The 11125-nt window shown below is 45.8% G+C and overlaps 1 protein-coding gene across 1 annotated transcript; it reads left to right on the top strand.

Moving 5' to 3' along the window:
- Window positions 1-3087: 3087 nt before the first annotated feature.
- Window positions 3088-6086, top strand: GPX2 (glutathione peroxidase 2; the record flags this gene model as incomplete). The annotated part of the gene is made up of 2 exons (XM_084240956.1): window positions 3088-3309; window positions 5736-6086. 2 exons carry the CDS (start codon window positions 3088-3090, stop codon window positions 6084-6086), a joined length of 573 nt encoding a protein of 190 aa, XP_084097082.1.
- Between the last annotated feature and the right edge of the window lie 5039 nt (window positions 6087-11125).

The following is an 11125-nucleotide window of genomic DNA, read 5'->3' as shown; positions in this document are numbered from 1 at the left end:
CAGGCCAGTTTGATGTAAAGCTGGAGACAAAGAGGTATTCTAGGAAAATCTCATAGTTTTTTTTCAATCATGAAAGGTGAGGGAGAATTGGGTCAATGGGTCCTGGATTGCACTTAGCAGAAAAGGGAGGGCATGTACCTAAAGGAAACGGGAGCTCCCACTCCCCAGCCTTCCTGGAAAGGTTGCAGGAGGGCAACCAAGAAGAGGTGCCTGATTGCTGAGAGAGTCCTGGGGGAGCTCTAGGCGTGCAGATAAATCTGGCGAGTTCATATTAAAGTTTAGCCCACTCTCAGGGCCAAGTCCTCTGACTCAGTGGCTTGGCAGGGAGATTTATTGGCTATTCCTGGGAACTCCACCCAGATTCAGCAGAAGACCCATTTCATTCTGCATTTCTTGACACACCTAGTGGTAAGATATTCCCTTCCTATTTCGGAATGGAGATTGTCTTTAGGGGGCAGCCAGTTGAGACATGGGTTCCCACATGCTACACAGCCATAAAAGGCTACAAAAGTCAGAAACTGGCAGTCCCGGGCCAGTTGTTCCTCCATCTTCTCAACAAATCAGATTCTCAAGACCAGCTGCTCCCTGGTCTTGTTTATACTTTGTTCTAGGAGACACTTCCCAACGGACATGTAGCTGTGAAAACACTCCATAGCAAACATGTGTTACTTTTCAAATTTAACTCCCAGGTAAAGCCTAATTGCCAGTTTTTACTAATAGAGAAATGCAGGCAGTAAAAAGAAAGGTAATCTGTGGAGCAGTGTGTGCTTGGAAGAATGAGGTGGGCCGGGGGCTGGGCTTCTATTCAAGCCCTGCATGGGACCTCAATGTCCTTAGGGCATTGCCTGCAGGGGGCCTTGCTGCCCCAACCAGCTAAGACGCTGGTAAACAAAAGAAAGGGCCTCACACCGTGGGGCTGAAGATTCCCTGCACCCCACACTGTGGGGCGGAAGATTAATCTGCAACCCACAAACATCCCCTTGTTTTTTGTTCCTGGTCAATTAAGAAAAAACTTCTCGGAAAGTAAATTGGTCAATAAATTATATGTATAAGAATACTGTAAGTAAACGGCACAAAGAAATACCTGCTTAAAAATTAAACACTGTAAATTTGGCCTGCCTGACAATGGGAAATAATTTGTTATACATGAACATGCCTGACAAGCAATCCAGGACAATGACTATAGTAATTCCTTCTTTTGCTTTTTTTTTTAGAAGTTTCTTAGGAAAGTTTTTTTAATGATCTATGAAGTTAATTGTGTTAAGAAGTTTCTAGGTAGAAAACCCTGTTAGCTGATAACCAGGAAGCAGCTGGTCTCTGGCTGAAGGCCATAAAGACAGAGGAGTCTTTTGATGCATAGGCTTTTGCTGATAGGAGTGTACCGACGGCTATCAGCCATCTTAGGTAATTGACTAAGCTGAAATGAGTTTTAGTGGAAGGTTTAGCTTTTTTATCTACTAATCGTGAAGGTTACCTTCTTGCTGAGAGCACGGAGGAGCCAAATGTCCATGGGAAAAGAATGCACTGATTGTTTCTGCTTTGCTTCCATGCCTATGTTGGTGTAATCTCACTGCTTGTCTGAATGTATTAATAAATATCCGCTGAGACCCTCAGTAGGAGATACCTGAACCCGGATCAAGTGTCTGTGTCTCCTCATTCCCTTTTCCCTCATCCCTGTTTCCCCGACGCCATCTCATCCTTTCAGGAACCCCTGACACGACATTTTGCCGGAGCTGGCCTTTGGCAATTGCCTGTCTGGTGTTGAAAGCATCATGTGTGGTCTAACTGGGTCCAGACACTGCAGCCTTGACACCCTGCAGACTGCCTTCTAGGTGGGTGGCTGGGGGGGGGGTGCGGGGGATGAGCAGCATAAGACCCCTCTGGAGAGTCTCTGGGGACTGAGCCTTTGAGCAGAGGTAGGTGTGGTTCATTCCCTCTGAATACCCACCTGCTCCATGACTCCTTCCCACCATTTTCCTGGCCACAACTCTGCCAGGTGACCCTATGGGGCTAAGGTGTGGGTTCAGGGTAAGAGATGGTCCAGTGCAAGGGTAAGGGCAGATGTGGTCTGCAGGACAAGAACCATCACTCACTGACTTTTTTTTTTTAAAGATTTATTTATTTATTCATACAAGAGCTGGGGTACAGGCCAGAGATGTGGGGACGTGAGAAGATTCACCAGAGACAGAGTGGGGAACAGAACAGGCAGACTGACTGAAATACACTGCCGAAGGGAGCAGCGGACGAGTCAGGAGAGGTCTGCTGCGCCATGTGGGTTGCTCCCTGGCCAGCCGGGGATCGAACTCATGCTGCAGTGGCTGTGGATTGTTTCATAGTGCGGTGCTTAACTCCTTGTGCCACCAGGGAGGCCCCACTCACTGATTTTTGAGACAGACACACTTTATTGTTTCAGGCTGGTGCAAGCCGAAGCACTGACAGCCATTATTTTAGAAAACCACACACTGTCCTCCTAAGGGTCTCTTTGATTTTGTGCTGTGGAGAGCACCAAACAATGAGAAAAATGCCAACAGTATTCTATCAGTTGAGTTATCAATCAGTAGCTATATTTCAGTTGCAGGCTGGATCAAGGAGACAAGCACTCCATTCTCTTCCTCATCTTTTCTATCTCTGCTGACCCTGCCCTCTTCACTGCACAATTCAGAGCCTGGCGCAACACAGCGGACACTCAATAAATGTCTGTGCCAAGTGAAAGCAACTCGGTGGGGCAGGTAGGAGTCAATCCTGCATCTCTCCCTCCCTTTTTTCCTCCCCACTCGACCTTTGGGGCTCCTGTTTCCAGCTAATAGTAAATTATTCATGCCTGCTCATAGCTATCAAATTGGTCCTTCCCAGTTGCCAGCAGGGTGGGGCGGGGAGGTTTTGTTCAGGTGTCTCTGTAAATAGAGGCGAACCTGCTTGTTGAAACAGCACAGGTGGTGGCTGATTTTGCTAAGTCATCCTGAGGATGTTCAGGGCCCCATTGTGAGAGCCTCGGGACCTCCTTCCAGGCTCCTCCTCCCTTCCCATCCCTTTTATAGTCCCTGAAGGGGGCTCGGTCACTCTGCCTGAGCTCACTGCTCTTTCACCATGGCTCACATTGCCAAGTCTTTCTACGACCTCAGTGCAATCAGCCTGCACGGGGAGAAGGTCGACTTCAGTACATTCAGAGGCAGGGCAGTGTTGATCGAGAACGTGGCCTCCCTCTGAGGCACAACCACTCGGGACTACACCCAACTCAACGAGCTGCAATGCCGCTACCCCAGGCGCCTGGTGGTTCTTGGCTTCCCTTGCAACCAATTTGGACATCAGGTGAGGGGTCCCTTGTATGGCACCCAAGGAGTGGGGTGGCTATAGCTCTCATAGGCTAAGGAGAAGGGGAGGAATGGCTATGTGTATCGGGGTATGTTCTGGTAATTGAGGTCTGGAGATGCATGTGAACACCAAGGGGAAGTATATGTGATTCTAACACCGAGGGAGTGACTTTTCCTGCTTATCTTCTTCTATATTGTCACTATATTCCAGGTCTGTTTTCCTTTCCACTGTGTGCTCAGTGCCTAGTGTATAGAAAACACTCGTCAAATATTCATTGAATAAATGCATGGAACAAACAGAAGATCAAGTACCAAAGTGAGACTAACTGACTCAAGAGACCTCAGTTCTAATTAGATTAGGTTCTGCTGTTCAATAGCTCTGGGCCTAGGGAGATTCACTCATTTTCCTGTCTTAGTTTCCTCATCTCTAAGTTAGGGAGAATGTCACTCACAGGATTACTGTGAAGGTCAGGAGATAATTTATACAAAAGTAACTTGAAAAATACAAAGTACCATGCAAATGCAAGCAACTTATTCAGATGAAAGGATTTTTGTTTCTTTCAAATCAACCAAGTGGAGAGTGAACTCGGGGGAAGGCTAAGCGTTTGCAGTGTGCACGTGTCTTCTGGCTCTGATAAATGGGTCAAGCTGTTATAGGTCTTCAGCCCACATACCCCAAGTTATCTTTTAGGGATTCTTCCACTATCACTTTTGATTTCCATACCACAAGCAAGTTCTCAAGTGAACCTCTAATTATAATCCTTTTAGCTCAATTCACAGTAACATGAAGGCAAGGGATGGGCCTCCCCGGTGGCGCAGCGGTTGAGCGCTGGGTTGCGAAGCTGCCTGCGGCCTCTGCGGCGCCGGTTCGATCCCCGGCTGCTCCCCGGCCACCGGAGGAGGGTCCCACATGGCGCGCAGACCTCTCCTGCCGCCCGCTGCTCCCCTCAGCAGTGTACTTCGGTCCTTCTGCCTGCTCTGCTCCCCACTCTGGCTCTGGTGAATTCTCTCACCCTCCCGCGCTTCTGACTGTACCCAGTGCATGTGTAAATAGAACAAACAAACAAATAAATAAATAAAACATGCCTCTATTAAAAAAAAAAAAAAAAAAAAAAACACAGTAACATGAAGGCAAGGGAGAGATTCACGGAGATGTAGGCAGGAAGCCTGAGTATCATTGGACGCGACCAACCTCAGCCCAAACCATCACTGCTTTCACTGGGCCTTCCCTGACTCAGTTCTCTTTCTAGGTTTGGCCAAGGCAGGAGAGACAAAAAAGACAAAACGTTTTTGGAGGTTCCCCCCCCGCCCCAGCCCTAGAGGTGCTGCCAGCCTTACACCAGCTAGTTGCTGGAAGGAATCCATAACCCTCCAGCAGCCAGACAGTCATTTGTTTGAAGAGATAAGAGACCTAGTGGAGATCAACACTGGGCTCAGGGTGTCACGATGGTCTGGGACTGACTGTACTAATTGGTTCTAATAGATCAGGGGCAGGAACTTTCTCCCAAAGCAAGATACCTGACTCTCAGATTGGCATTGGGGGGAAGGGGAATTGTGCAGGTAGAAAATAGGAGTTTCGATGAACCTGCCAGGGGTGGGGAATGCTGAGGGGGATATAGGACAGGGATGGCAGTGGGTGGCTCAGAGGTAAAGCAGTCACAGATGAACACAGTGACTGAGTAGGGGGTGCAGGGATCTTGGCATACAGTCTGCAAGTGAAAGGAATGATAATTACACATGCACACCCTTTAGTTCAAAAGCACCTATTTCCTAATTTTCCTTTCCCTTGAGCTATGCTGGAACATTAAACCTTCTATCCTATTTAAGTATCCCTGTTAGTCTGTAAGTAATTCCATTCAGAGTATACTCTGTTTCCTCTGACTTACTTTGCCTTTGAAAACCAGAGTTCCTTGGATGGGGGTCTTCTTTCACCAATGCTTCCTCCTGCTTGAACTTCAGTTCCAGGGCAAGGCAAGATGAAAGCAGTTATAAATTCCATTCCTCTAGGCCCCAACTCAATTCACCTTTAGTTTGAGGAGCCGAGTAAAGCAGAGGCAAAGGCTATACTCAACACTCAGATGTAGTTAGAAGCAAACTGAGGGAAAGGGAAGGTGGTGGCAGCGTGCACGTGCTCACAGGCATGTGTGGGTGGATAGGTAAGTAGAAGGATGTTCTAGGCAGCATGACCTGAACATCATTTCCCTTTCTTTCTACTGTCCTGAACTCCAGGTTCCTTGATGCTTCAGACAGATACCCTAAGGACAGCAGGGGCAGGTTAGAGAGACAGTAGTGGCGCCAGAAGAAGAGCCCACACATAAAAGAATGCTCCCAGGAAGGGTATGCTGGAAGTCAAGAGATCTCCATGTGGTGGGCCCTTCATCTCCCCTTTCCCTTTCCCATGTTCTTTGCCTTTTTCCTCCCCAGGAGAACTGTCAGAATGAGGAGATCCTGAACAGTCTCAAGCACGTCCGCCCTGGAGATGGATTCCAGCCCACCTTTACCCTTCTCCAGAAGTGTGAGGTGAATGGTGAGAAGGAACACCCAGTCTTCGCCTACCTGAAGGAAAAGCTTCCCTACCCACATGATGACCCATCTTCCCTCATGACCGACCCCAAGTTCATCATTTGGAGCCCCGTGCGCCGCTCAGATGTGGCCTGGAACTTTGAGAAGTTCCTTATTGGGCCGGAGGGGGAGCCGTTCCGCCGCTACAGTCGCACCTTCCCTACCATCAACATTGAGCCCGACATCAAGCGCCTCCTCAAAGTTGCCATATAGGCAGGAGCTCAGCACACAGACCTCCTGCTCTGTCCAGCCCCCAGTATCTGTCCCGAGGATTCAGCACGCCTTCTTTGAAGTCTTGCTTTTCCGGTCTGCCTATTTCCTTTCCCTCCCCCAACCTTCTGGTTGGTGATTCAACGTGGGCCTCCAAAACCTGGGGGGGCTCTGGGCTCTCACAGAATGATGGCACCTTCCTAAACCCGTAGGGACAGGATGGTGTCTGAAAAGTGTGAAGGGCCTGGGGCAACCTACTGCATGAGTCAATAAAAAAGGAAATAGCCAGGCTTTGTGTCTTCTTCCTTCACAAACAGTAGAGGGGTGGCTCACAATTGCAGGTGGGACAGAAGAGCTGGCCGTCTATAAGGCTTGAGAGTGAGGTGCTCTGGTGCAGGGGGCACCCTCATTACAGTCCGGAAAGAGGACTCTGGTCTGCAGGGCAGATGGAGTTGTGGGCAAGGTGAATTGTATTTTACTGAATGACTCTTCTCCAGAACTGGGGGGAAAGGAGTAATTAGGGGTGAAGAGGAGGAGACAGTGGGCCCTCGAGGGAGGTTAGAGGAATCTAGGCAGGAAACTTCACTATCACTTTGGTACTGGGCCAACTGAATATTATCTGCACCTTGAGACATTCCTGGGACATCTATTGGGTCACCAGTTACTGATAGCAAGGGTGTGGAGGCTGCACTTCCTGGGAACACAAGAGCACTTTATCCTTTCCTCATTCCTTGGTTGAGTAATATTTATTTTTGATCCTTTACTAGACTGACCCTTCCTCCTTTTTAAAGTGCACTTTCTTAAATTCATATATTCATAAATTCAGTCACAAGACAAACAAGCTGAGGCAGGAATGATTGGTTTCACTTGTTCTTCCGTGAGGGTGGGGATGGGAGAGGTTTCCCTTCAGAACAGTCAGATTCTTTATAACGTGCCAACATGGTAGCCAGTCTCTGTGGGAACAGGGTTCTGCCCAGCGTAAAGACAGTCTGTAAAGACAGTGCCCTGGATTCCTCACTAGTTCGGGCATGCTCAAAAAGCACCACTGCTGCCAAGGCCAGGTTCTATCAGGTTTTGGAAAAGACACCTGTTGCACGACCACTGCCCTATCTCTTTGTCGCACATCTTGCTGGAGCTTTCTCCCTTCACCTTTCCTACTGTGATGGGATATTTTACCTCTCCTCATTGAAGTCCTGAAGGGACAGTTCTCCAAACTCTTGAGAACCCCAACGCTGAGGGAGAAAGGCTTTGTCTACAATGGGCCTGGACCTATCTTCTAAGCACTTGCATCGCCTGAGAAGTAAATGTGGAGAGGTTAAGGGCTCCCGGTCTGATCTTCAACTGAAACTATGTCACTGGCATTGCTTTCTTTCAAAAGGGAAACCTGAGCGTTATAGAGGGAGCCCCCTGGCATCCTTGTGCAGGGCCGTCTGCTAAATTAAGGCTGCCTTTAATTTGACTCTTAGAAACTCAAGTTTCCCACTTTTAAAGCCAACAGCTTGGGTACAAATCTAGGGGTGGGGGTAGGGCTAACCACTATTTTAGAGCAATAACTGCAGAGACAAATTGCTTTCTTAATGAAACACATAATTCACATTGGATGTTCGTGTGAGTTGTTTATCATCTTCACAGAGCTAAAACCTGTGGTAATGTTCAATAACCGAGCCAGCTAGTCCAGATGTTGGCGTTATGCCACAAGCAATTTGGGGCCTGATATATCATACCCTGTGTTGGGTATTTCCCATGAGCCTCAATTTGAAATAATTGCTTGGGACGCCCAAAAGAATGGCAATTATAGTGTAAGTGATTTTGCAGGGAGGGTCTGACAGGGCTATAATGCTCAGAAGAGGGCTCCTTGCTTGGTGAGGAAAAAAGGTTTTTGCTTCAGAAGGGACCTCCCCAGTTTGGCTCAGGGAGGGAACAGGGAAGGCAGGACTGGAGGAACTTGTTTGACAAGGACATTTCACTTTACTAAATCTTCAGCTGTGCTGTCACTAAAAAATGAAAATGAGAGACTGTTTTTTATTCCTCATTTTTTTTTTTTTTTGGTTCTCCTTTATATCTTCAAAAGTATTAGCTTATGGTCATAATCAGGCAAGGAACAGCTTAATATCATCACCTTCTTGCCTAGATCAACAAAATCTTTTAATTGAATTTCACTAGGGACACTCAGGAAGTAGGGGGAAGCCTCATAAACAAGCTTTCCCAGAAGGGTTGAAATGATGTTCCATTTAGAAGAGGGACAGAGAGAAACATTTCTCTGATGTCTCTTACCAAAACTTTAGTTCAGAATAAGTGATTTTAGGGGCTGTAGATACTTAGGCTGAAATGGATGGTTTTCTATCACTATGTTCTCACAGCTATGTCTTCAGTTTAAGAAACACTGAGCCAAATTACTGAACTTTTTTATAATCACCACAACCACCATCCAAATGGCCGTTTATTGAAGATTTACTATACTCACACTGTACTCAGTACTTTATATCTTCTAGGTTAGTTAGTCCTCAAAAACAACCCTATGAGGAATTTTTACATCCATTTAAAGGCAAGGCAATTGACTGAGACACTGCCAAGCACAAAGGTTAATAAGTAGCAGAGCTGAAAGTTAAACCCAGATCAGTGGCCCCCAGTGCTTCCTTCTTGCTCACAGCTGCTTTACACAGACCACTAACAGCTGCCTGCACACAGCCCTGCACAATCTATAAATGCTTTCGCTTAACTTATATCATTTAATTTAAAAACTGTTTAGAGGCATGATTATTTTTACCTTTCCATCGAAGAAATCAAGGCACAGACAGAATGACTTGTCAAATGTCCCACTATTAGCAAGTCACAAAGCTAACTTTAGATCTGAATCTTTTGACTTTCTTTCTACTCAACTGTATCTCTCTCACAGGAGAGACTTGTACTATAGCCAAGAAACATACAATCGAAAATTGAGCCTCAATTTCAGTCAATAACTTAGCCTTGCTCACAAAACAGAATTAAACCAAAAGGATTCTTGATACATTGAAATAAAGAAGGGTGAACATATACTTCTTAGTGATGACTTGTAAGTAACAAACCAAACCTGGCTGTGCCTAAAATATATGTCAATTGATTAGTATTGGGAGAACCTACGGCCACTTGAGAAAGACAGAGCTAAACTAAAACAGTACAACAATAAACATGCTAAGCTATTAACTCCAAGAGCCTAAGTAGGCACACCACAGAGCTGTACATCATGGAGCAAGTTGAGAAAGAATGAGGTGCCAGGACAAGCCCACGGCCCAATTACATCTATAGGTGATTTCTTTCCCTTCTTTTATCTCAAGAAGGGAAGTAAAGACTCATACTTTGTCTGGTTCCCCTTCAATTGAAAGAAAAATACAGATTCAGTATAACTGGATGTCAGAGGGCTTTATTCCACAGAAAAGTTCTAGAAGAAGTTAAAGAAAGTATCACAAACACAGCACAATGTTGGTTTAATAATTGAAATAGGGCCTCCCCAGTGGCACAGCAGTTGAACACTGGGCTGCGAAGCTGCCCGCAGCCTCCGCAGCGCCGGTTCAATCCTGGCCGCCGGGCGAGGGTCCACACGGCACGCAGACCTCTCCTGCTGCGCCTGCTGCTCCCCTCAGCAGTGTACTTCGTCAGTCTGCCTGTTCTGCTCCCCACTCTGGCTCTGGTGAATTCTCTTACCTTCCCGCACTTTTGACTGTACCCAGCACTTGTATAAATAAATAAATCTTTAAAAAAAATTATGAAATATATGGCTAGGCTCTTATTGTAATATATAGTCCAAAAGAGATAATTACACATTCTTCAATAGATGAAGATATTGGTAGGAACATATAAAATTGCCCTCATGAGCTCCAAATGACTGAATTGGAAACATTAGCAAACTCCAAGAAGGGACAATTCAGAGGCTGTAATGGGTTTAGTGCTGCTATTTAAAGTAATGAAGCACTTTTTCTGCTTTCTGGATTCATTTCACCAAATGATTTCCTCAGCAGGTCAGATATAGATTTGCAGAAGAGTAGAAAACATTTTCTAGGAAGAAAACAACTGATCCCTAAGGAGCAGCTGACTTAACTTTTCAGAATAATAAATACTGGTCTGACATGTCCAGATTCTTCAGAGTGCTGTCAATGATATTCTCAACCTCTTCTACCCTTGCCAGACCCTACACTTCATGTTTATTGAACACTAGAGCTAAGAGGGTTTAGGTTTACTATACTAGCTGTGTGACCTTAAGTTCCTTTACTTCTTTGTGCTTTGGTTTCTTTGGCTCTAAAGTTGGGATAACAACAGTATCTGCTTCATGGAGCTGTTTTTTTTTTTTAAGATTTATTTTTATTTATTTATGCACACAAGAACTGGGGTGTAGGCCAGAGGTATGGGGAGGTGAGAGGATTCACCATAGACAGAGTGGGGAAAAGAACAGACAGATCTACTGAAATACACTGCTGAGGGGAGCAGTGGGGGAGGGAGGAGGGGTCCACTTCACCATGTGAGTTAGCTCCCTGTCCGGGGATGGAACTCAAGCTGCAGTAACTGGCAATAGCTTGACAGTGTGGAGACTTAACCCCTTGCACCACCAGGGAGGTTCCTTCTTCATGGAGTTTTTAATAACGATTAAATAAGTGTTCACAAAGGCCTTGCACATAGTAAGTACTCAATAAACCTCAAATAGTATTCCTGTTACACAACAAAGCTTTTCCCTGGTATCAACAATGAACACTTCACTTTTTTCCGTATAAGCAAAGACTCAGCTCAATTTCCAAATCTCTTGAAAGTGATGGGGAAACAATTTTGTTTCTCGTGCTTGACCCTGTACGGTTTTGTCAGAGAGGCCTAGCTGTCCCACCTAATGTTTTTTCAACTATACAAGGTAAGATATTCTAAGATCTGTTTGGAGCAAGTGAAAACATTCTACTTAATTAAATTAACTAAAGTGCACACTTTATTCAGACTTCCCTAGTTTTTACAAAGGCCACTTTTCTGTCCCAGGACCCCATCCAGGATACCTCATTACATTTACTTGTCATTTCTTTAGGGTC

The sequence above is a fragment of the Talpa europaea genome, assembly GCF_964194135.1.
Source record: "Talpa europaea genome assembly, chromosome: 8".
NCBI lineage: Eukaryota > Metazoa > Chordata > Mammalia > Eulipotyphla > Talpidae > Talpa > Talpa europaea.
Note: the sequence above shows the minus strand (reverse complement) of the source record. Positions and strands in the feature narration are given on the sequence as shown.